The 27,992-nt window shown below is 34.4% G+C and overlaps 1 protein-coding gene across 1 annotated transcript in view; it reads left to right on the forward strand.

Annotated features, from left to right (window-relative positions):
• The window catches only part of IQCM (IQ motif containing M), a 421,233-nt gene that overhangs the window by 340,392 nt on the left and 52,849 nt on the right, over positions 1-27,992 (forward strand). The window contains 1 exon segment of the mRNA XM_064383724.1: positions 1,254-1,415. Coding sequence (XP_064239794.1) covers positions 1,254-1,415 — 162 coding nt within the window.

The raw sequence follows: 27,992 nt of genomic DNA on the forward strand, positions 1-27,992 counted from the left end.
AGGAAAGAAATAAATATATGTAATGGGGTTATAAGTAGAGATTTACATTAGTGTCTCTTCTTTAAAATGTTTACAGGCAGAATCACTTTAAATCCTCAGGAGACTGTTTTGTTGAATTTTAGAACCCTGACTTATCAATCAAAAACTAGAATTACAAACTGGAGGCCCAATGGGCATACCAGAGATTTTTCACTCTGCAATTTAAATTATTGTTTAATTCCAGTTTTCTCAGCTTCTAGTTATTACAGGTCATGTTCAGTTGACAAAGATTCATTTTCAAATAAGAGCTTCCTTAGGTATCTGAAGCCTACTTGCATCATTTATAGACGGTGAGATTTAGGCAAGTTATTTAACTTCGCTGGGTCTCAGTTTCTACGTGTAAAAGGAAATAATAATAGGACTTACCATATAGGTATGTTATGAAAATTAAATGTGTTAATATTTTAAGCACTAGGAATAATCCTTTGCATATAATATGTGCTACACAAATGCCCAGATAAAAATAATTCAGTCACAGCAATATGCATTTTTTTTTTTTTTTTGAGACGGAGTCTCGCTCTTGTTACCCAGGCTGGAGTGCAATGGCGCGATCTCGGCTCACCGCAACCTCCGCCTCCTGGGTTCAGGCAATTCTCCTGCCTCAGCCTCCTGAGTAGCTGGGATTACAGGCACGCGCCACCGTGCCCAGCTAATTTTTTTGTATTAATAGAGATGGGGTTTCACAATGTTGACCAGGATGGTCTCGATCTCTCGACCTCGTGATCCACCCGCCTCGGCCTCCCAAAGTGCTGGGAGCATTTTTATATTTTCTTAAAAACTATAGCCTAGGAATATTAATTCTTTTAGTAGTTCCAACATATGGAGCTCTATATTTACTCAACATTTTTGTCAGATTAATCTGATTCCATTATTTATATTAAAAGTAAGAATATATGGTTTTGTTATAGAATGTATAATGTGAATGCTGTTCATTGGTTATCTTAATTATTTTTTCAAAGCTTTAACAATACTGCTTCAAGCTGATAGTGGTTTAAGAAGATATTAGTAAAGCCCTTACTGTTTAGTTTTGCTTGGAATTAACTGAACAATGAAGTTCAGTTGATAAAGTAACTTTGACTAAAACAAACATGTTTTCAGTGTGACCCATAGTATCCAAATTGTTAAATCATTTTTAATTTGCATCCCTTAAAAGAAGCAAATATGATACTCTGTAAAACATTTAAAATTTTGTATATTTTCTCTTTTCTTTATAGATGGCAAAGAAAAATATTCTGAACTAATCACAAAGTCCAAAGCAATTGAAATGTTATTTACACTCTATCCTCCTGAAGGTGCGAATGTGCCTAAAAGTACAAGACTCACGTCAACTTGGTTGAGACCCATAGTAAATGGGGAAGAAGGATATAGATACATAGGTAAGATATTGAACATTATTTTTTGTTGTAAAGAGGAAGTAATACCTTATAATATTAAATATACAATTATATTTGTTACTTAGATGATGTGGGGTGATACATAGATCCTATAGAATTGTTCTCTTCTTAGATACTATGCCTGAAATTTAAGAAGGGACTGTTTTATGCTTTCGTGCCTAGACTGGAATAGGGGAACTACATTGTGCCTGTCTACTCACTGGTTGATGGAAGTTTGGATTGTTTTCACTTTTGCATTACTACAAGTAAAGCTGCTATGAACATTCATGTTCAGGACTGTGTTTAGACATGTGTTTGCATTTGTTTTGGCTAACTTGTTTTCCACAGTGGTTATAACATTTCATATTACCCACCCACTCCAGAGATATGAGAGTTGCATTTGTTCCACAGCTGTATCAACACTTGGTACAATTGGTCTTTCTAATTTTAGCCAATCTAATAGGTGTGTATTGGTATGTCTTCGTGGTTTTGATTTGCATTTCTCTAGTAAATAATGTTATTTGGCATCTTTTTATGTATTTGTCATTTGTATATCTTTGGTGAAGTGTCTATTCAAAATTTTTGATCATTTTCATATTGTTTATTATTACAAGTTTTGAGAATTCTTTAGATATTCTGAATACAAATCATTTAACATATATATGCTTTTGAATATTTTCTCTGAGTCTGTGGTCTTTCCTGTCTTTTAATAGTTTCTTTTGAAGAGCAGAAATTTTTAATTTTGGTAAAGTACAATTTACTACTGTGTTCCTTTATTACATGCATTTGCTGCCATATCAAAGAAGTATTGGCCGAGACTGTAGTCTTGAGGTTTTCTTCTGGAAATTTTATAGTTTTAGGTTTATATTTCAGTGTACGATTGCTGTGGGGTTAACTTTTATACATGGCTCAAGTTATAGATTGAAGTTCTTTTTTAATATATTGATATAACAGATTTTCCAACAGTATTTGTTGAAAAGGCTATTTTTCTGTGAATTAACTTTGCAGTTTTGCAAAACTAAATAGTCAAAGAAGATCTATAGATAGCAAATGAGCACATAAAAAGATGATCAACATAATTAGTCATCAGGGAAATGCAAATTTAAACTACAGTGAAATACTACTACTCATGTATTAGAAAGCCTAAAATAATTATTTTAATTTAACAATACCAAAGAAGGAGGTGGAACACCTCAAACACACATTACTTGTGGAAATGCAAAATAATACAACCACTTTGAAAATATTTTGATACTTTCTTATAAATTAAATATATTCTAATCATAAAGCCTATTCTATTGATAGCCAATTACCTATTCCTAGGTAATTACCCAAGATAAAAGAAAGCATTTATTTATACAAAGCATATAAATACATAATATATAATCACCATATATATACATTATATATGTAACATATATATACACATGTGTGTATATATATTATATATATATAAAATCAGCATTATTCAAAGTTGCCAAAAGCTGAAAACAACACTACTGTTCTTCAACTAGTGAACAGATAAAAAATATTTGGTTTATGCATAAAAATTTGGTTCAGCAATAAAAATGGAGGAGTGAAATATTGATACACACAACATGGGTGAATTTCAGATGCATCATATTAAGTGGAAGAAGCCAGAGTCCAAGGCTATGATATGACTCCATTTAAGTGGCACTTTGGAAAAGCAAACCTATAGGAACAAAGGTCAGGCCTGTGATTGCCAGGGCTTAAATTTGATAGTAGTGTTTTGCTACAAAAAGCAGCATGAGGACGTTCTTAGGGTGATGGAACTGTTCTGTATCTTGATTGTGATAGTGATAACATGATTATAAATGAGTCAAAACCTATAGAATTGTACACCAAAAGGAGTGAAGTTTACTATAAGTAAAATGTTTAAATATAAACACAAAATTAAAAGAGAAGAATTTATAAAAATGACCAACAAGTCCATAAGAAGATGTGGACCATCATTAGTCGTAGGGAAATGGGAATTAAACCACAGTGAGATATCACTATACATCTACAAAAATAGCTAAAGTTAAAAAGACTGGTCATATAAAGTATCAGCAGGGATATACAGCAAATGGAACACTAATATCATGCTAATACAAATAAAAAATGATTAATACACTTTGCAAAATATTTTGGCATTTTTTTTTTTTTTTTTTTTTTCTCGAGATAGTCTCACTTTGTAGCCCAGGCTGGAGTGCAGTGGCATAATCTCAGCTCACCACAACTTCTGCCTCCCAGGATCAAATGATTCTTGTGTCTCAGCCTCCTGAGAGGCTGGGATTACAAGTGCCCACCATCACATCTAGCTAATTTTTGTATTTTTTTTTTTAGTAGAGACAGGGTTTCACCATGTTGGCCAGGCTGAGCTCAAACTCCTGACCTCAAGTGATCTGCCAGCCTAGGCCTCCTAAAGTGCTGGGATTATAGGCATGAGCCACTGTGCTGGCTAATTTTTTAAAAAAGTTAAACATACACTTGCCATACAAAAAGCCATTACGTTTCTACATATTTATTCCAAAGAAGAGAAAGCATATGTCTTTTCAAAATCTTGTATATGAGTCTTCATAAAACTCTTTTTTGTAAAAGACTAAAACTAATAGAAACAATTCAAATAACCACCTACAGATGAATGGATAAACATATTGTGATATAACCATGTAGAATACTCAACAATGTAAAAGAAAAAACCTGGATACCTTTGATACATGTAACAACGTGGCTGAATCTCAAAATAAGTATGTGAGTGAAAGAAGCCAGACAATAAAGGGTACATACTTTATTATTTCATTTATGTAAAATACTAGAAAGTGCAAACTGAGTAGTGACAGAAACAAATATGTGTCTACCTAGGAATGGGGATTGGAATCAGAAGTGAGAGGTGATGGGTTAAAAGATTTGAGAGTGATGGAAATGTTTATCATCTTGATTGTGGTTATTGTTTCATGGATGTACAAAGTCAAAGTTATTGAATAGTACACTTTAAATATATGCAATTTATTGTATGTCTCAATAAATCTATAAAAAGAAAGTTAAAAACATAATATTAAAGAACCAAGGTAGGGAAACTTTTATTTTGGTAGTATTTTTAAAAGACATTTTCTCTTGAAGTTTTGAGACTTGCATTTTAAAACTTAAAGAGAGTTGGCTGGGCGAGGGGAGGAGGGGCTCATGCCTGTAACCCCAGCACTTCGGGAGGCCGAGGCGGGCAGACCACCTGAGCTTAGGAGTTCTAGACCAGCCTGGCCAACATGGTGAAACCCCATCTCTACTAAAAGTACAAAAATTAGCTGGGTGTGGTGGCAGGCGCCTGTAATCCCAGCTACTCAGGAGGCTGAGGAAGGAGAATCGCTTAAACTCAGGAGGTGGAGGTCACAGTGAGCTGAGATCGCACCACTGCATTCCAGCCTAGGCGACAAGAGTGGGACTCTGTCTCAAAAAAATAAACAAAAAAAGGGAGTCACAAATTCAGTGTAATATCATTGGGCTGGTGAATACAAAGGCATATTTAAGTGCTCAGTTCTATAACAGCCTAGAGAAAGAAGAGAGAAAGAAAAGGAAAGAAAATCATGAAAAAGAATATCTTAAGTTGAAAGCTTTGGTTTCAACAAGATGAATTAAGAACCTGACTGCTATTTATTTTCTCTGCAATTTTCCACCTGAAATTATCAGAAGGTGACCTATATTTATTTGTGTTGTTTAGAGCCTATTTGCTCTAAATAGAGCAAATTTTGTTGAGATAAAACAAATAAAAAGAAAATATGCAAGTGGCATTATGTTGTTACTTTTGAACTCTGTCTTCCAAGCTCTTTGCTATGTGTTTTTTTTTTTTCCTTTTTCTTTGGGTTAAGTGACCCGAGCCTTGAATCCTTTTGAATTACATTGTTGTTAAATTGACTGACAAGAGATTTGCAACATTTGCTTCGAAGAAAAAGATTAGTCTATTACAGACGTGCTTCCTAAAGCTGAGTAACTCCTTAACTATAAACATTTTAGGGAAGATAGCTCTGGGAATTTATTATGTGTTCCAATATTAATACTCTATAATGTAGGCACTCCTGTTTATTGATTTCACTCTGTAAACTCAGAGATCTATCAACAGCAAGAACCAAGGAGTAAATAGAGTTATGAATGCTCCATAAATGGCATAGGTTGGTAACAAATTACCTAGTATTAGGACAATACATTCTGTAAAAATCCTGGTATATCCATATTTTTATATCCCGTATTTCTTAGAATAGTGGCTTGCTTGTAACTGGAATGCTGCATAAGTCATTATTTCAACTTGTTTAATAGGTGCCAAGAGTTTCTTCTACATTATAATTTTATAATCTTAGACCAAGTAAAAAATAAGTCTTTAATTTTTTTACAGGAATATATGGCTTGTCACACTTATTTTTGGAAAGGCTATTTTGGAAAGTTAGTCTTTTAACAACATATCTTCGGTTGTCTTTCCTTATGCACTGTCTGTCCTCAAGCTCCCCAACCCTCTGGCCTGCTACAAATATGCTGAACTTGTTTCCCTCCTTCATTAAGCTTTTGTGACTTTGGCAAAATTTTAACCTTGAAGCTGTAGATTATATTAGGGAGCATTTTGGCCCTATAATTCTTGGAATTCTAATAGAGATACCTTGAAGGGCTGGATTAGCTATTATCTTTAAGAAAATCACTTAGGATCGAGACCATCCTGGTCAACATTGTGAAACCCCGTCTCTATTAATACAAAAAAATTAGCTGGGCACGGTGGCGCGTGCCTGTAATCCCAGCTACTCAGGAGGCTGAGGCAGGAGAATTGCCTGAACCCAGGAGGCGGAGGTTGCGGTGAGCCGAGATCGCGCCATTGCACTCCAGCCTGGGTAACAAGAGCGAGACTCCGTCTCAAAAAAAAAAAAAAAGAAAATCACTTAGGAAATACAAATGAATGATCAAATTACTTTCCCAAACCAATGGCCCATTTTAACTGAAATCGTATGATTGTATTACTGTCAAGTTTCTCATTAGTTCAGATGCTGAGTAATATCAACACCCTATAGTTCTACTACTTTTTTATATCATTTCTAGCACGTCATTTTACTTACCCTTGGAATACATGGTTATTTAAATTATGTAATTAATACTGGAAACTGATTTCTTGGCATAATCGCTATTGTGTTTCCCATTTAAAAAGTACAAAGTATTTTTTAATGTTATTTGGTTTGTTCAACTGCCTTTAGTCAATACCTGATATACATTTGCTAAATTAGAATCTGTCCTAGCTTTAAAGATTCCAGCAATTAGGCAATCATACTTGACAGTCAAGGCTGATTTTTGGTGATCTTTAAGAATTTTCTACTTTGCAACATAAGACTTTCTTTTCTTATATATCCTTTGTTGCAGTTGAAACTTATTCACCAGCAACAAAATAAAGGCTATGCATAGATTATTATGACTCTCTATTTTCTAAAATGGGCTATTTAATGTATTCTTCAGAATCCCTCCTGCTAATCCTTGATCCCTTTTGGCACTTCTCTCTGCACATTTTTCCAATTTTCTCATTTCTTTTAAGCGAAGAAGCTCAGAATAAAACATGATAATCCAATACATGTTTGATTTACTGTGAACATAATCCTAGCTACTAACTAGTTCCGCTTATATTTTTGCACTTTTTAAAGAATGTGTAAAAATACACATTCCAGCATTTACTTGGATTTCTACCCATATTTTTAATCTAATTTTTGTCATATTTTCCTGTAACTATTTGATGTGTATATCATTTATTTTGCCTTCTTAAATTTGCTATCCTGACTTGTCCTGGTTTCGCTTTGCTTATTTAGAATATAGATATTTATTACTCTTGTCAAAACTGAGTTTAATTTTGAGCCCATTCTTTGAGGTGTTCTTTGAGGATTAATTACTGTAAAAAACTTATATTCTCATTTGAAAGGAGCTCTATATATTTTATATCATTTATATCTGTATGAATATAGGAAATGGCCTATTCTAATTTGGATAAGTTTAAATGCACTATGTTTAGGTCAGTGTCATGCTTTGCATATCTGCTTGCTTGAAGTGACACATATAGTCACTGGAAAATCTATTTTATACCAAATAGGACTCGAAAAGTTGTTTGGGTATATGCCCATTCATCCCTTATTGTATTCACTATACACAGCCATCAGCTTCCAATGTCATGTTTTCTAATGTCCTTTTGATTATCTTTGGTAGTGGCAAATGGATGTGAATGTGTTTTCATGGTAATTGTAATTGTTGATGGGAGAAACGTTTTATGTTTACATGGTTGAGTTGGTTCAGACTTTCAACATTTGTTATACTTACGTGAATCATCCAAGAGTAAGATAAAAACAATTGCTATATTGTATCTGTAAGGCCGGTTGCTTCGCCGGGAGCACAGACGCACACCCCCGCCACTCGCTGGGATCTCAGACATACCCCCTTCCCTCGCCAGGAGCTCGGACACACCCGCCCCTCACCGGGATCCCGGAAAAAAGCCCTGCCAGGACCTACCCAATACCATTTTGTCCCATCCGGGCCCCACTCCTCGCCTACCATTTTGTCCCATCCGGGCCCCACTCACCTTGGGCACAACCAATCAAATGCCTCCACTCCCTATAAAACCCCATGTCTGAGAGGAGTCCGTGGGACTTCTCCGGCCCCTCCTGTCGGACTGCAGAACCTTGCCTGGGAGCTGAATAAATTCTTTGCATTGGATCTTCTTGTGCTGGCCTCAGTTTATTCACTTTAAACTCAGCAAGAACAAACCTTACAGTATCTGGCTAAAGTTTTTGACTATGTTCAAGTTACAAATAAATGTATTAGGGTGATGAATTAGATCTTCCTCATTTAATGAAATGATTATGTTCTGTTGAGAAACATTAAGTTTACCCTGCCCCCATGGCTCCTTTGTAGAGGATACCTTTTAGTTTGTAATTAGTGGTAGACAGGTAACAGCTGCCTACTTGGTATATGCTTGAACTATGTGTATATGTAAAACACCTGTGTATTAATAAGAATCACCTGTCAAAGGGCAAATAAATACGTGGATGAATCTCTGGTTAGGGCCTTCAGTCCCGGAGAGCTGTCAGCCCCACAGGCTCTCAGGCTGTTTGCCCCCAGGATAGAGCCACTCTGTTGTTCTATCTGGGTGTCTGCCTCTCAATACCTTCAGCCCGCCTGGGTGGGAGTCTCCCTACTGAGCTAGTTCTTGGTAGTATTCTAAGTGAATTCCATTTTTCCTTGGACTTCAATGATAAATTCAGAGATGTGTCTCCGACCTCCCAAACCCAACTTCACCAAGCATGTTGGAAACATTTGAGTAAGAATATACTAAGATGGCACCAAGTCTATTAGATAACGAAAAAGCTGGACATTTACAACAATCTACCACTCACTACTGCTTAACTTTATGAGATGAAAATTGGAGGATTAATATTTTATAATGATTTCTGTATCTATTTATTTAACAAGTATTAACTGAGTGTCTACTATATACATAGCAATAAAGATTGAGAAATAACTTAGGCTTAATATCTGCCACAGAAGTGTTCACATTCTAGCAGATACAAAGCACTACCAGTGTTTTGGCTGAAGTAGATGCAGTGAGCACTGTTATTGGTTCCTTGGTCAAACAGAATGCTTCCAAATGAGGAAATTCAAAAACATCTAGGAAGAACATCTAGAAATTTAAAAAAAAAAGACACTAACAGTATCTGAAATAAGACCCGCAAATCTGAATTTACTATCTATTTAAATAAAGGGGAGTTATACTAGTTAAGCATAGTGTCTGAGCAAAGCAGGCTGTTGATCTTATATAGGGTTTTTGAGAAGAGTGGTAGCCAGTCTCCAAAATGACTGCAAGGATGTGGTTCCTGGTTCATGCTCTTGTGTATTTTCCCCTCATAGTGTATCTGTGTTACTAACAGAATATAGCAGTGGTAATGGTACTTCACTTCTGAGTCCAGATCATAAAAGAGAGTCTAGCTTCTTCCTTGCTCTCCCTTGGGTAAGTTGCACTGGAGAAAGCTAGCTGCCATGTCATGAGGACACTCCAACAGCCCTTACGAGAAGTGTATGTATTGATGAACTGAGACTTGCCTATACTAATAAGGCACTGAGTTCCATGTGAGTAATACAATGTGGAAATGAAGCCTCCAGGCCAGTCAGTCCTTTACATGACTGCAGCTCCGGCAAGAGCTTGAAGGCAACCTCATGAGAGGCCCTGAGCCTGAACCACCTAGTAAAGCTACCCAGATTCCTAACTCTCAGGAATGGGGTAAGATGAATTTTCGTTGTTTTATGCTTCTAGTTTGGGAGTAATTTGTTAAACAGCAGTAGATAACTAATATAGAAGGCATATAGGTAAATGATTAGTAGCTTTTAGCAATGGGAGTAAAATGACACAGGATGCTGAGTGTGATTACACAGGAAAGACTGAGTTGCTGATTGACTTTCAGAAATGTATTACTAGACTAAGACTTTTGTTCAGTGGTCAACTTTGAAAAGCAGGAAGTCTCACTGACTGGTTGGCTTTCAGAAGTGTGTTTACTAAGATTAGCTGTCACTGGTTGATAAAACAGGTCTAAAACTGGTTCTGAGAGTTTCTTACCATCTTATCATTCAAGTATAATGGATTAATTAAATAGGCTAAAAACAAGTTATAGTTTTTACTTGTTACCATGGGTGTAGAACTCTTAGAATATTCTTAGGAGTGTTGGGAAATATTGCTCTTAAGAAACAGGGGCATAAGGAAAAACAATAGAGATTGCATGTTAGTTGATTTAATAGAAGCAATTAAGTGTAATGCCTAGGAAAAGAGAGTGAGTACATCTGGCCATACAAGATATATACACAGAGAGAACTTGATGTAATATTTAATAGTTATAAAATAAATCTATATAATATTTTGAAACTGAAATCACTTATGACTTGAGTTTTTTGAGCAAGGGGTAAACAAGGTTGAACAGCTTCACAGTTCCTTGTATCTATTATAATTGTTGTGATGGTTAATTTTATGTGTCAACTTGACTGGGCTTAGGGATCTCCAGATGGCTGGCAACATTATTTCTGGGTGAGGGTGTTTCTAGATGAGTTTAGCATTTAAATCAGTAGGCTAGGTAAGAAGATTTCCCTCACTGATGCAGATGGTTATCATCCAGTCTGTTGAAGATTAAAATAGAAAAAAAAAGGTGGAGAGAGAGGGTAAGTTTCCTCTATGTACTTGAGTTAGGACATCCATATTCTCCTGCCTTGGACATGAGTGCTCCTGCTTCTTGGACTTTTGAACTTGAACCAGGACTTACACCATCAATCCCCAAGTTCCTGGTACTCTGGACTCAGACTGGGACTTATACCATTGGCTCCCCTAGTTCTCAGACCTTTGAGTTTGTACCATCAGCTTCTCTGGGCCACTAGGATGCAGATGGCAGACTGTGGGACTTCTTGGTATTTGCAGTGGCATGCGCTAGTCCTTCATAATCAATTTATTTATGTGTATCTATCTATATATGTATCTATTGGATCTGTTCCTCTGGAAAACCCTGACGGATACAGTTGTTATGATGAAAAAAATTGTATAATCAATGTAAAGTTAATATTTATTCACTTCATACTCTTATAAGACTGAGAGCTATACATTTTATGTGCATTTTATCATGTTATCTTCATAATCTATGTGATAGAAGCTGTATCAAACTCATTTTATAGAGGAAGATACTATTTCCTCTAGAGGCTAAGTAACTTGCTTGAAGTCATGCAGCTATTGAATGGTTCAACCAGGATTTCAGTTCAGGCATTCTAACCCTAGAGCAAACATTTCCACATTAAACTGCAAGAAATGTGCTTTGTTTTGATGGAGATGATATTGAATCATCAGGACGCTATTAAATTATAATTAGTATATTACTTTAGAATGTAGTGAGTTGTGTACAATAATCATAAGAAAATAATGCATATGGATTTATTTATAAGGATGGTAATTACAGCATTGTAGTGAAAAGAAATGTCGAAATAATGTAAATGTCCAGCAACAGGGGAATAGCAAAATAAATTATGACATAAACAAGACAGAATTCTATGTGACCATTATTATTATGTTATTGAATGTTTACTTATAGGGAAATATGAACAATAAATTTTAATGATAAAAGATTACAGAGCAGTATATCATGTATAATATACTCATATAATTACATAAAATGAATTAAGAATATACAAACTTTAATCTCTAGAGTTTGTGAATCCAGTGGGCTTTATTTACTGTTCTAATATAACTGAATTTTCTTATTTTTCTACATATTCTACACATTTTGATGATGCACATTTATTTTTCAATATAATAAAATATTGACTCTTAAAAATATTATTCTGAACTTCCATATGTTATACCATATTCCTCAGTTTAAAATTAAGCTTTATCTATTTTTACATTGTTCTTTGTTGATAAATTCATATTTATCTTATTTGTTTTGATTTTGCTGTTAAACTATAATAAAAAGAATATGTTTATAACAAAGTAAAATATAGCCTTTCAGTGAAAAGGAGAAATGAGGCCATTTTATAATATCATATTTTAAAACTATTTAAAAATAGTTTTCTATTTTAAAATACGTAAAATGTGTTTATATATACAAAATACATAAAATGTGAAATATATAATATTTATTTGGGAAATTTCTGATAGTTCTATAAGCTTTTGAGAAACATTTTGCTTAATCATCCTTACTCCCCACTGTAATTCTCAGCCCATAGTAGGTATTTGTGCATAAACTATTTGATGTGTACATGAAGGATTACTATAGCAGTTAAGCTATGTTTTCATATTAAAGATAAATACATTTTTTATCATTTATATATTGAAATCACTTTATTTGCTCTCTCTGGGTTCCTTCAAAAATTGCTGTAACATATGGCTGTAATATCGTATGGCAGTTCTTTAACATTTAAATTTTTTATTTAATAAATAAATTATAAATTTACCATTGGGAGGCAAAAATCCAAATTAAAATAAGAGCATTATTCAGTCACTCCACAAATATTTATCGAGTGTCTGTATTTAATACCCTATGATAGACATGAGGAGGATTCAAAGGTAAATAAAACATCTTTCCTCTCATGTGTTGGTATAGACTAGGTAAAGGATACATATAAATAATTAACTACAATAAATGATGAGTGATGTAAAACAAGCACACAGTGAGTGTGATGTAAAGTGATAAGTGATGTAAAACAAACACACAGTGAGTGCTCCATTGCTCTGCTAAGCAATATTGAGAGGAAAGGTAAAGAAAAGGCTTTGCAAGAGAGAGGAGCATGGAAGCTGCCAACGTCTTTGGAGAACAGTGAGGGTTTCTTTAACATTATTCAAAGTTCACAGAAAGAGTCCCCTCAACTGAGACTGATACGGTTTTGCTCTGTGTCCCCACCCAAATCTCATCTTTAATTGTAATCCCCATGTGTTGAGGGAGGAACCTGTCATCCCTACTTGTCCAGTGAGGGAGGCAATTGGCTCATAAGGGCGGATTCCCCCATGCTGTACTCATGATAGTGAGTGAGTTCTCATGAGATCTGATGACTTTATAAGTGGCGATTCCCCCTGCTCTTTACTCTCCTGTTGCTTTGTGAAGAAGGTGCCTGCTTCCCTTTCCACCATTGTTGTAAGTTTCTTGAGGCCTCTCCAGCTACATGGAACTGTGAGTCAATTAAACCTCTTTCCTTTATAAATAACCCAGCCTCAAGGAAGTTGTTTATAGTAGTGTAAAAATGGACCAATACAGAGACATTCCAAGTTGGCATAACCAGCCCTTCTAAAATAATATTAAAAATAGTGTATTTGTTTACTAGGAGTAAACACTACTTCATTATACAGTGATCAACTATAATGTCCTTTGCATCAATATTTTAATAAATGAATTTACTATAAAGTGGATGGCAATACAAGCGCTTACTCTCTAACATAAACACTTTTTATTATTTTGGCATAGTTTCCTCCAAGATTTTGTAAAACTATTTATAACTATAGAATATTTAAGCCTTAAAGGGGATATTATTTAACCCAACTTCCTTTTGATGTTTACAGAGAGCCAGTTAGGAGGTATTAGAAAAATATTTGAATTAAGGATCTGAGGGCACAGAGGCTAAGTGGCTTGTTCATGATCATGTCCTTAATTTTAACTGCTTTGATGATTCAAATTCAGGATCTCATTAGGTCCATACTCCACCCCCTTCATACACACATGCATGCACACACACAAACATGTGTGGGTACACTCTCCCAAACTTCCTGGCTGTTTATGAAAAGTAACTTCTCTGGATAAAGAAAATACAACATTTGTCTATGTACTAGCTTTATTTTTCTCTTTGCTTTCCTTAAAAATAGGAAAAAGCTTAAAAATAGGCTGTTGATTTTGCCCTTTGAATATTTTCTGAAGGAAAAACTGAAAGAAATACTGCTTGCTCCCACTATTGCTCTTTCTTGGGAGTGGAGGTGAGTCAAAGGCATTGGACTAAGGCATCCTAGCCTTGCAGAATTTCTTGTTGCCTGTGGACAGGTTGAGTAACAACCTTTTTGGAGAGCTCTGTTCATGCATATTTGGCCCCTCAAATCTTGCTTTGCATGCCTATTTTAAGCTTAATTCCTTTACTTTTTCAACTACACATATTAAGTAATAGGAAATAGCACTTCATTGTGAAACCTCTCATAAAAAAATACTGATACTTTTTAGATGTAAATGTTGCTTAAGCTGAAAATTATTTAATGTCCCTAGGGGAGAATGATGATGTTTCCCCCACCAAGTCTGCCACATAATGAAGTGAAAATGTTTTCACAATACTTTGGAATTTGTATAGTTGTCCTCTGAATTGTTTGACTGTCAGTTAAATTAGAACATTTGATAATTGTAGGGAGCTGATAAGACTTTCTATTAAAGGTATGTCATTATGTAAATCTCAGTTCAAATATAGTTTGCCAGAACCCTGTTTTGATTATATAATATTATAATAAATTAACCTGTTAAATAAGCATACCTGGAGGGCACAGAACATTTTAAATGTGTCATGTTAACATTAGATTAAACAAGCATGTAAATCTTATACTAAAACCATAGTTGTCTTGTTGTCTTTTCTCTTAAAAGGCTTTAAAATTTGAAGCATAGATTTTTATAGAAATATAGATACTTCAGACTTAAAATCAACCTATGAGTATGATTTATTTAGCTTTTACCATTTGCATATTGTGGGAAAATAGTGAATGATGAATACAAAAAAGTGTAGAGGCCCCAGGTTTCATTTGTATGCAAACACCTGGATACTAGAGCTATTTAATAAACATATTGACAGCTGCATGTATAAAACACTTATAATTTTATAAAAAGTAATTTATCTTTGGGGCATGTTGCAAATAATAGATGTTCTATAACAATTTTAGCCATATTTATTTTATTTATGGATGAGAAAGGATCAGTGATCATGATTATCACATACCTGTTTTAATACATTCACATAACAGTTATATTCTCTTCATTTTTTTCGGTGGTATGACTCCTTTATGTTTCAGTGTAAATTTGAAAATAAATGATTCTATGTCAACTTATTGGAAGGAAAGTTTCAAATCATCTTCCATGTATATATTCATTCATTTAATTAATACTCTAAAGTACATACTGTGGTATTATGTACCAGGAATCTGTAGCAATGTAGAGACAAAAAGAATCATAGAGAAACTGGACATTGAATAGATTTCTATCTATCCAGTACATAGATGGCCTCCCAGAGTGTCTGAATTTAAAAATATGCAAAGCATAAAATGTTTTGGCACTGTTGAACATTCATGCAGGTCAGAATTATGCATATTAACCTCACTTTGAAAGTCTGTCTAATGGGCACCTACTATAGATTTTAATAGTAAAATTTAAAGACAGAAGCGAAAAGTGGAAGAGATAGATGGGAGAGGAATTTTATAGCAGATGCGGGTGACTTACTGAACATTGTTATAGGTATAGGCAAAATTCAAGAGAATGATTTTTATCTTCAAAACATAATTACTATATGATATTCAACCTATATATGTTGTTAGTACTCACTGTATAATAATTACCTGGTATCTGTGGTTTCAGTTTCTTGTTTTAAGTTTGAAGTTAATTGTAGTTTTTTTATTATTAATTTTAATATTTTTTAAAGTTCTGGGGTACATGTGCAGGATGTTCAGGTTTGTTACATAGGAAAAGGGGTTTGTTGCCCCTATGAACCTATCATCTAGGTATTAAACCCAGCATTATCTATTTTCCCCAATGCTCTCCCTTGCCCCACCCACCCCCCAACAGGCTCCAGTGTTGTTGTTTTGGTCCCTGTGTCCATGTGTTCTCATTGTTCAGCTCCTACTTATAAGTGAGAACATGTAGTATTTGGTTTTCTATTCCTGCATTAGTTTGCTGAGGATAATCCATGTTCCTGCAAAGGACATGGTCTTGCTTCTTTGTATGGCTGCATAGTATTCCATGGTGTATACATACCACATTTTCTTTATCCAGTCTGTTATTGATGGGCATTTGGTTTGATTCCATGTCTCTGCTATTGTGAATAGTGCTGCAGTGAACATACATGTGCATATGTCTTTATAATAGAATGATTTATATTCCTTTGAGTATATACCCAGTAATGAGATTGCTGAGTCAAATGGTATTTCTCATTCTAGATCTTTGAGGAATTGCCACATCATCTTCCACAATGGTTGAATTAATTTACAGTCCCACCAACAGTGTAAAAGCCTTCCTATTTCTCCTTAACCTCACCAGCATCTGTTGATTCTTGACTTTTTAATAATTGCCATTCTTACTTGCATGAGATGGTATCTCATTGTGGTTTTGATTTGTGTTTCTCTAAAGATCAGTGATGTTGAGCTTTGTTTCGTATGTTTGTTGGCCACATCAATGTCTTCTTTTGAGAAGTGTCTGTTCATGTGCTTTGCCCACTTTTTTAATGGAGTTCTTTGTTTGTTTTGTTATAAATTTGCTTAAGTTGCTTGTAGATTCTGGATATTATCCCTTTGTCAGATGAGTAGATTGCAAAAGGTTTCTCCTATTCTGTAGGTTGCCTGTTCACTCTGATGATAGTTTCTTTTGCTGCACAGAAGCTCTTTCATTTACTTAGATGCTATTTGTCAATTTTGGCTTTTGTTGCCATTGCTTTTGGTAATTGTATCATGAAGGCTTTGCCCATGCCTATGTCCTGAATGGTATTGCCTAGGTTTTCTTCAAGGATTTTTAATGTTTGGGATTTTACATTTAAATCTTTAATCCATATTAGATTTTTGTATAAGGTGTAAGGAAGGGGTTCAGTTTCAATTTTCTGCATATGGCTAGCCAGATCTCCCAGAACCATTTATTAAATAGGGAATCCTTTCCCCATTGCTTGTTTTTGTCAAGTTTGTCAAAGACCAGATGGTTGTAGATGTTTGGTGTTATTTCTGAGTTTTTTATTATGTTCCACTGGTTTATGTGTCTGTTTTTATACAAGTACCATGCTATTTTGGTTATTGTGGTTTTGTGATATAGTTTCAAGTCTGGTAGCATGATGCCTCCAGCTTTGTTCTTTTTGTTTAGGATTGTCTTGGCTTTATGATATCTTTTTGTTCCATATGAATTCTAAAATAGTTTCTTCTGAATCTGTGAAGAATGTCAATGGTAGTTTAATGGGAGAGGAATTAAACCTCTAATTGCTTTGGGCAGTTTGGCCATTTTAATGTTATTGATTCTTCCTTTCCACGAGCATGGAATGTTTTTCCATTTGTTTGTGTCCTCTCTGATTTCCTTTAGCATTGGTTTGTAGTTCTGCTTGAAGAGCTCCTTCACTGTCCTTGTTTGCTGTATTCTAGGTATTTCTCTTCGTAGCAATTTGAATGGGAATTCCTTCATGATTGGTTTCTCTGCTTGCCTGTTGTTGGTGTATAGGAATGCTTCTGACTTTTATACATTTATTTTGTATCCTGAGACCTTGCTGAAGTTGCTTGTCAGCTTAAGAAGCTTTTGGGCTGAGATGATGGGGTTTTCTAGATACAGGATCATGCCATCTGCAAACAAACACAATTTGATGTCCTCTCTTCCTATTTGAGTATGCTTTATTTCTTTCTCTTTCCTGATTTCCCTTGCCTGAGCTTCCAATACTATATTGAATAGGAGTGGTGAGAGGACATCCTTGTCTTGTTTCAGTTTTCAAGGGGAATGCTTTGAGCTTTTGCCTATTCAGTTTGATATTGACTGTGGGTTTGTAATTAATGACTCTTATTATTTTGAGGTATGTCCCATTAATACCTAGTTTATTGAGAGTTTTTAACATGAAGGGATGTTGACTTTTATCAAAGGCCTTTTCTGCATCTATTTATATAATCCTGTGGTTTTTGTATTCAGATCTGTTTATGTGATGAATTACATTTATTGATTTGTGTATGTTAAACCAGCCTTGCATCCCGGAGATGAAGCCAACTTGATTATGGTGGATAAGCTTTTTGATGTGCTGCTGAATTTAGTTTGCTAGTATTTTATTGAGAATTTTTGCATCAATATTTCAGTGATATTGGCCTAAAGTTTTCTTTTGTTATTGATTCTCTGCCAGGTTCTGGCATCAGGATGATGCTGGCCTCAAAGAATCAGTTAGGGAGGAGTTCCTCCTTTTCAATTGTTTGGAATAGCTTCAGAAGAAAGAGTATTAGCTCTTCTTTGTATTTCTGGTAGAATTCAGTTGTAAATACATCTGGTTCTGGGTGTTTTTTTGCTTGGTAGGCTATTTGTTACTGCCTTAATTTCAGAACTCATTGGTCTAGTAAAGGATTCAACTTCTTCCTGGTTCAGTCCTGGGAGGGTTCATGTGTCCAGGAACTTATCCATTTCTTCTAGATTCTCTGGTTTATTTGTATAGAGGTATTAATAGTATTCTCTGATGGTTGTTTGTGTTTCTGTGGAGTCAGTGGTTATAGCCCCCTTATCAGTTTTTTATTGTGTCTATTTGATTCTTCTCTCTTTTCTTCTTTATTAGTCTAGCTACTGATCTATTTAATTAATATTTTCAAAAAACATCTCCTGGATTCATTGATTTTTAAATAGTCTTTTGTGTCTCTATTTCCTTCAGTTCCCTTCTGATCTTGATTATTTCATGTCTTCTGCTAGCTTTGGGGTTTGTTTGCTCTTGGTTCTCAGTTGTGATGTTAGGGTGTCAATTTGAATCTTTCTAGTTTCTTGATGTGAGCATTTATTGCTATAAATTTCCCTCTTAACACTGTTTTAGCTGCATCCCAGAGATTCTAGTACATTGTCTCTTTGTTGTCATTGGTTTCAAAGAACTTCTTGATATCTGCCTTAATTTCATTATTTTCCCAGGAGTCATTCAGGAGCAAGTTGTTCAATTTCCATGTAGTTGTGTGATTTTTGAGTGACTTTCTTAATCTTGAGTTCTAATTTGATTGCCCTGTGGTCTGAGAGACTATTTGTTATGATTTCAGTTCTTTTGCATTTGCTGAGTAGTGTTTTACTTCCAATTATGTGTTCAATTTTAGAGTAAGTGCCATGTGGCAATGAGAAGAATGTATATTCTGTTGTTTTTGAGTGGAGACAACTCTCTAACCCAATTGCAGTTCTTTAAAGTCAGTGCAAATCAGTGTCTGTTTATTGAACATAAAACTGTGCTCTAGACACTATGTTATTAAGAAACAAAAAATAATCATAATTACAACTCACATCTGTTAAATGCTCACTATCTGCAAAGCACTGTGATAAAGGATTTATCTGAATTTTAAAAACTAGCATTGTTTCATCCTCAATGAAACCCAATTGGCCAGGTACCATAAGAACACTGAAACTTAGAGAGACAACATACCTAAAATGCATAACTAAAAAGTGGTAGGATTATTACAAAGGGTAGGATTATTACATAAAACAAGAGCATTCTGACTTCTAAGCCTATCATTTAAAACTTTTAACCTAATGTATGGTTTTCCATAATTATATGGTTTTATTGAACAAAATATGTGGTTTTAAATCTGTATTAACCAGGTAACCTATAAAAGAATAGATACAAATAAAAGATTGAATTTCCAAAAGCAAGACCAACACTTATACACAATTATTGGGATGATATCCTTGTAGAGAGTAAAGAGATATCATATTTTTCTGAGTGATCTTAAGTTATGGTAATCAGTGACATTTGGTGGGGAGGGCAGACATTAGTTCTTGTGAGCCAACATCAATAACCAACGTTGCAATTTTTGTTTGTTTGTTTGAGACAGTGTCTTGTTCTGATGCCCAGGCTGGAATGCAGTGGTGCAATCTCAGATCACTGCAACCTCCACCTCCCAGATTTAATCAGTTCTCTGGCCTCAGCCTTCCAAGTAGCTTGGATTACAGGAACGTGCCACCATGCCCAGCTAATTTTTGTATTTTAGTAGAGATAGGGTTTCACCATGTTGGCCAGGCTGGTCTTGAATTCCTGACCTCAGATTCCCAAAGTACTGGGTTTATAGGTGTGAGCCACCATGCCAGGTCCAATTTCCCAATTTTACCAATTGTTTTTCTTAAGAAGAATGCAACATTTGCTCATTATCAACAAACACTACTTAAAATTAGAAAGGATAAAGAAGAAAATCTCGTTTACTCAAAAAATATTTGTGCCTTAGATCACGCATATAATATGCCACCAGCAGATAGTTTTCTTTAATATTTTGTTGCATTTTCTTATATTTTGCTTTCTTTTGTATGTAATTGTAATCACAGGTAATACAAATTTTATATAATTTGAATATTTTAAAAACATTTTATGATTATAAATATACATTATGGAAAATTTAGAAAATACACACTTTGTAAAAGTAAATAAAAAAATATTTGGAATATCATCTAAAAACAATGTTGGTTCTTTTTTTTTTGTTTATTTTGTTAATAGTGTAATGAATTATTAGACAATTTACTAACTGTATATGTTAATAAAGAGTTACGCACATGGATGCAAACTGATAATGAAGAAAACTATGAACAGATATTGTTTAGCTGTGGAAAGTTGTAGTAATTTTTTATGATTGAACAATTGAGAGTTTTGGGTAATTCAACATGACTCTAATAGATGCAGAAGAGCATCAGTCAGTCCTGTATAAGGAAAGTGGCCAATTTGTTTCTCTGTGCTCCTCTGCTTTTGTAGAAAAAAAATTTAGTAATATTATCCATTGAGTATCCAACTGTATAAATAGTTTAGCCATTTAATGTTTTAGAGGGTAAGAGAACCAATTATTGCATTTGCTAGGCTCAAGTATATATAGGTGATAATTATCATTCATCCCATAAACCATAATTGCTGTTGATAAATTCCTACAATCCTCAAGTGGCTATTTTTACAAACTTCATACTGCCTTCCAAAAAAAAAAACAAAAAAATAAATAAAAAAGGAAAAAGGGAAATAGAGAATGCTTTTATTGCATTTGGCATCTGAAGATATCCCCACTAGCTTGGAACCTCAAGGGCAAATCATTAGAGAGGAGACAGTAAAGTTTGGGGTCTTTCTTCTGTGTAACAGAGAGGGATGACTCAGTTGTACAACTTTAAATATTAAATTGTGGACCTTGAATCTAGCTTGTTTTATGTACCAATCTGTGATGTATGCATCAAAAACATCCACTGTGATGTATAATGAAGTATGTTCCTAAATTAGTCACATTAGAAGATTATTAAATTAAACCCCACTGGACTTAAGCCAACAGAATAAGGTGACACCCAGAAATATGTTTAGGTAGGATTAGTTCCAGTGGAACCAAAGTATGCCAGAACAACCAGGCTTCACAGCACCATGTCCTCCTGGCACGTAAACTGCACCACACTTCTGATCTGACATGAGAAGATCAAAGTCCATGTGCAAAAAGATGAACATGCAAATAGATCTCCAGGGAATCTCTCCTTCAAGCTTTAGGGAGAATTCTAAAGGATTCTTAAGGGCAAGGCCAGATCAGCCTGTAGCGGATATTCTGACAGCATGTGATCCAGTGGGGTCCTCGAATTTGTGCTTCATACTAAGAAGGAAAAAACTATTTTATGCAACTTTGCATTCTTGAATTGAGTTTTGATTAATCTCTTTGTCTGCTAAATTATGTCTAAAATAATTTGAAAATATTATGTAAGTCTTCACATCCCTGTGAAAGTCTTTCTGTTGCCTTTGTAAAACTAGAAAGCATATGAGATTCTTGGGTCTAAATCTTTTCCCCCAAAAGCCTAAAAGCAATTCCTCAGTTATTTTAGACAGTTTTTTTATTATAGAAATTTTTAACAGACACAAAAACAGAATAGCAGTGAACCTCATTACCCAGCTTCATCGTCAGCTCTCAGCATTTTCCAGTGCTGAAAATATACTTTGCTCTCTACTTCTTCCATTCTTATTCAAGTCACATTATTTATCTGTAGTTTGGACCACTTAAAGTCTAATAATCTTCCTCTTGCCTACCTAGTCTGTATTCCACACAAAGGCAGAAGGGTTTATATCTATGTGAATTAGATTGTGCCATTTCCCTGCCCGAAATCCTCTCTAATCAATACCTAAAATTATATTATTTCTCTGTTCATGAACTAACTTTTCTCTCAAGAACTGTGGCCACCTGGGTTTACAAGTGTGTCCTCCACTGCCAGCCATATGGTTTCTCAGCCCTGGCCACACACTAGAGTCACCTAGACAAAGTTGACTAATAATGTCTGGGTTGGGGCCCAGGCATCGCTTACCCTTTTTCAGGCTACTCAGGAGATTCTAACGCATACCAAAAATTGAGAAACACTGCCTTATGAAATGAGATGAAAATGCCTGGAGCGTAAAAAGAACCCACCTAATAACCTTTTATTTAAACGAATGAGGACTTCTAATTTATAGAGACCATGTACCAGTTTCTAAAATAATTCTATTGAATACAAAAAAATAAATATTTTCTCAGGAATATATTATTTATTTAAATCTTCAGGATCACTATGTTCTGCAATATTATTTTTAAGGCTCCTTGGGGAAGGGAGGGAGAGAGACAGACAGAAAAAGAGAGAGAGAGAGAGTGAGAGATTTTGAGATTCCTGTGTCTGCATCCTTAAATGAAGAAAAAGCTGTGTGGGCTAGTGTTAACCAGTTTTTTTATGAGTCATGCTCACTCAATCATCTGATTAGGATTCTTTTTTTTTTTTTTGAGACGGAGTTTCGCTCTTGATACCCAGGCTGGAGTGCAATGGCGCGATCTCGGCTCACCGCAACCTCCGCCTCCTAGGTTCAGGCAATTCTCCTGCCTCAGCCTCCTGAGTAGCTGGGATTACAGACACGCGCCACCGTGCCCAGCTAATTTTTTTTGTATTAGTAGAGACGGGGTTTCACCATGTTGACCAGGATGGTCTCGATCTCTTGACCTCGTGATCCACCCGCCTCGGCCTCCCAAAGTGCTGGGATTACAGGCTTGAGCTGATTAGGATTCTAAACTAACTCTACTAACACTTTTTACCCAGTTCAGCTTTTCTAGACTGAGGTGTGATTTTGTACCAACCTCACTGTCCAGGTCTCTGACTAAATAGATGAGTTTATGAAAAGCTATCCTTGCAGAGTTTATTACTACTTTACCTATAATACACATTCCATACTGGAATGTGTTATTATTAGTCCCATTCCTGACTCCTTTTTTCCTGGTTTGGTTGAAATTTATGATTAGATGTAGGGTGAACATTGCTGTTAGGTGGAAAAATTTAGAAAACTACTCTGCATGTTCTAAAAAAAAGCAGGATACACAAAACAGAGTAACAATCATTTGGTGTTCTAGCAAGGATGTTCCTACTATTGTCTTTGCGAATATTTTCATTTATTCTGTGATTTACAGAAAGAATTATAAAACACACTTACCACTGTGATCATTTCAATAATACTGAGGCAAGTAATAGATACTTTCTTTTTCATTTTCATAGTAGAAAACTGAAGTTTAAAGAATGATGTATTGCACAAGATTCCCCAGTCAGTGGATGGCAGATTCTCTTTCATATAGTGGTATCATCAATTACAAAGAATGATGAGCAAGAAATGGTGACTGAGCTTTCTTCACAAGCCAATGATTGCAATGTAATTTTTCTAGGTAACCTCAAAACTTCAGATGTTCAAGGCTATCCTTCTCTACATGAATTTTTAAATATGATGAAAATGTGAACTGATGGCATTTTAATCAAAGTATCCATTTCTTTTTTCAGCATAATTGACATTTTTAGAAGTCATACAAAGTGACTTTATTTTTAACCAGATACAAATACTATGGAACATAAATGAAAAATAGGAATTATAAAAGAAAACATATATATAGTTGGATCTATATTATAAAATATATGTTTATTATATTTGATGCAAAGTATTTTTCTTCCCGAGTCTACAAACCAGAGAGTTTTTTTCCTTGCATCAGTATAACTGATATTTGCAGTTTTTTTCTATGTGACTTACTGTCCTATAAAAATCAATTAACACTTTTAATATATTTTATTAAATTTTCTATTTGAGACTTCTGATTATTCTATCAATGTGAGAATAAAATTCTTAAATAGGTCCATTGTTGCTAGGAGGTGAAATCTTATTTTTTAATTTTTAAAACATTTTGGATTGTTTTACTTACAAAGATTAATGACATAAATCTCAGTTATGTAATTGAAAAGTATCTATAAAATATAGACAGTTCTCATGGGGGCTCTTAAAAAGGAAGAGTAAAAGATAAAATGAAAGTATTAAATTTTTATCATAAGGAGTATAATGGACAAACTCTGAGTGTATCAGTGATTATTTATTTCACTAATGCATGGCTCTGTGCAGTCTCTGAGGTTCAAATCTCTGCTTTCCAAAACTGCTTTTCTCTCATAGTGAGACTCAAATGAAGGTACCATGAATCAGAGACTGAAATTCAGACCCTAGCATTATTATATAATAGAAAAACTGCCATTGTGAAAGGAAATCTTTTACTCCTGAGGTAATTTGAGGCATCGGTTTTGAGCAAAATCATTTTTTGTAAAGAGGATACAGTAGAATTGACTGTGTACTTCAGTGATATTCAGAATGTATTGGAGCTCCATGTCCTTAAGCAGTTGGATGAAGAGAGGAGAATGCTCCAAATTTGCTCACTAATTGTTCCTCAATCCTCCCTTGGGAAAACATTCATTATAAGAGGGGAGTTGATAAATAAGATAGGGGTTTTAAATATAAGAGAAATCAAACCAATTCTTTTGTGTGGCATTTGTCATTTTCAAAAATGTGCATTTTTAAAAAACCACTGAATCTCAAGCAAGACTTTGCATTAATACTAGAACTAGAAATGTTTTTATAACATGCCTAGAGGAAAACTCTTTGTTATGGCTTCACTGAACACTCATTAATTTTGTAAAAGGAGAAGAGAGTTGATAGCAATTTTGCACCTGTCTCCAGATGCATGAAATGTTTAGTTATTTTAAGGTAAGAAATTCTCACATGTCAACATTTCAATGAATTTAACAAAAATACTTAGTTTTTGTAAGGAGAATTTAATGTTTACTAGTCAGAAGTATCAAAATTCTCCACTAGTTAATGAAGTTTATTTTAAAAAACATAAGCATATGAATAAGCTATATTTTTATTTTTAAATATTTCAAAAACAGAGAAACATACAGACATGTAACAAGCATTTACCTATTCACAGTCCAAATCGAACTCTGTAAATTTTGTTTGGACACTGCTCTTTATTGTTTTACTTTTCTCTATTTCACTGATTTTTTCCTTTATTGTTTCACTTTTCTCTATTTCACTGATTTTTTCCTTATTAAGGTCTTAATATAGAGCATGCAGAAGAAGAGTACCCTGGGAACTGTGTGTGTAGTTCTGAGCAGCCATGGCCCATGCTGGCATTTGCACTCCCCTGCCTACCCCATCTCAGCGTCAGCCTCTGCTCCCCACTGCAGGTTTAAATGAGTTTCCCACTATCTCCTGGACAGTTCCTCTGGACTCCACTGGATCTCTTTCCCACCAGATTCCTTTTTCAATCTAGTCTCCTTACTTCTTCCTGACTTAGTCTCTTTAACAGGCAAAGCTGATTTCAGCATTTGCTTGTTTTCATATCTTCTATATTGTCAATGCCTAAAAGAGCAGTTTCTAAAGCAGGGTACATAGACAGGATGAACTATTAGGTATGAGAAAACAATCTTAGCATCTCTATTTGAAATTGTTTTCTATCTTGTATTTTTGAAATTTGTGCTTTTAATATGTGTTTTTAATGTGCATATATGTTCATCTATACATAGATAAATATAAGTATACTGGGGGATTCATGCTAATAGAGGTGAACAATAAAAGATTTTAGAGACCACTGGCTTTGAGAACAAAACTTAACACTTCTCACAGTCTGACTCTGGCACCTTTCTCTCCACCCCATCACCCACCACTCTCCTACCTCCTTGCCACTCTGAACTTTTTAACTTTTTCTGGACATGCTTTAGTACATGTTCCCTCTTACAGAAAAGCCCTGCTCTCCCTCTGGACTGGAAATTTCTTCACATACATTGACTAACTCTAAAGGCATGACACTGGTATAAAACATTAAGATTTCTGTAGTCACTGTGTTCTCCAAATTCACGCACTCGTTTGTTCAGACATTTTGAAATCACTTAGCACAGCACATTATAATTTAGATCTATACATATCTGTCTCTCAAGTTCTATACTTAACTATGGAAGGTGGAAGCCATAGCTTATTAATCTGTATATCTACAGCACCTCACATATTGCTGCTACATCACAAGCACTCAGTAAATAGTTTTGAGTGAGTGAGTAGAAATGTGAGATTGTACTACAGAGGTACTACTATTGCTTATAATTAACCAGAAGGCAAACAAATACATGGCTTAAAATTTGGTCAGTGCACAGTGACTCAAAGAAGATGTCAGAATACAAATGTAAGAATTAGTACCCTTTGAGAGTAGTCTAGGTAATCTATAGTTGGTTTTTTAATGGTCAAAAAATAAAAAGATATTATAATATAAGTACTATAGAGAAGAAAACCTAACTAGCCTTATTTTCAAGTTTTGAGGAATTTCTTAGACCCAGGGTGGCCTGGGCTTTTGCTTTTTTTTTTTTTTTTCCCATAGAGCTCAAAGATATAACTATTAGACTAGCATATCTACTGTGGGGCGACCTCCCTTGTATTCCTTTTCTGTTCTCCAAGATTGATTCCAGAGTGGTGAGGTGAACAAGTGTGCGAGGACTGGATAGTTTTACACACACACACACACACACACACACGTTACATGTTTTAAAAAATATATGTAAATATTTATGAAGATATATAAAATATATATGATGATATCCATTTAAAAAGACTATATGGCTTAACTGTATAATAATTTTAAAAACCCACATGACTTAGCTGAGATCTTCAGTTCTGAAGTAGAAAAAAAAGAACAATCTGGACTCAATCTCAGCTCCATTACTGTAATTGTCTATCTCAGGATATGGCATTTACTTACCTTAGCACCAGTTTTAAAAAATTGATAAAACAGTATTGTATTGATTGAATAATGTAAGATATTTAAGTAACAGCATAGGACTTATTTAAAAATATCTAATAATTGTCAGCCATTTTTATTATCCTTCCTAGTAAATGTGACTACTTTTTTAATCTAATAAAATTGATTTTAAGGTGAACTAGAAATATGAACCTAGTGAAAAACATCTTGGAAATTCCTTTTTCTTCTCTTTCTCTGGGTGAATTATCTGATCGATTTTATTTTTCTATATATTCAAAAAGCTATTTATTTATTTCAGCCTCTGCTAACATTGCCAAGTAAATTTTCATCCCCAAATACAAATTAGTTCATACATAATTTGTCACCCAAAAGAAGACTTGACACATAGTGAGCACTCAAAAAATGTTAGCTAAAACCAGCTCTTTTACTGACAGATTTTTCACCTTCTTTCATAACCAAAATATGTGTAAAAATACAAACATATTTTGAACTGTTAAACAATTCTGTTTTCTCCAACAGAACTGTAATGAACAAAATCTGTATTTTGCTTTAAAATACACTAAAATATTAATCATTTAAAAATGATATTTGAAAAACATATTGTAGAAAAAATTGCTACTGAAGACTATTGAAAGTGAAGTATTGAGGATACATAAGTTATATAAATTTCAGGGATATTGCAATAGAAGCGCTACATTGTAATTGGTGATTCTGATGAACTTGTTTTCTTGAAAAGACAGTTATTAGAAACAGGATGCCCATATCCATGGCAACAAAGAAGAAAACTTTTAGATTTTAGAAACACAACAAGATTATTAATTTTATTTATTTTTCTTTTCTAGAATTTAAATTAAAATCCAGTGAGGTGAAATCAATCAATAATGTCTACTCTGTTGAGGTGTTGGGAATAGGTCCTTTGTCTATGTTAACTATTGGCCAGCACTAAGATGGCTTTCTTAAGACAGTCAGCTAAAGCCAAAAAATTTCAACTTCATCAGATATCATTAGATAAAGATAGAAGTCTAACTTTTTACTAATTTTAGCCTAAATGTCATTGAAAATAGCTCTTCATA

This window comes from Aotus nancymaae, unplaced genomic scaffold, assembly GCF_030222135.1.
Source record: "Aotus nancymaae isolate 86718 unplaced genomic scaffold, 86718_ANA_hifiasm-v0.15.2.pri h1tg000033l, whole genome shotgun sequence".
NCBI lineage: Eukaryota > Metazoa > Chordata > Mammalia > Primates > Aotidae > Aotus > Aotus nancymaae.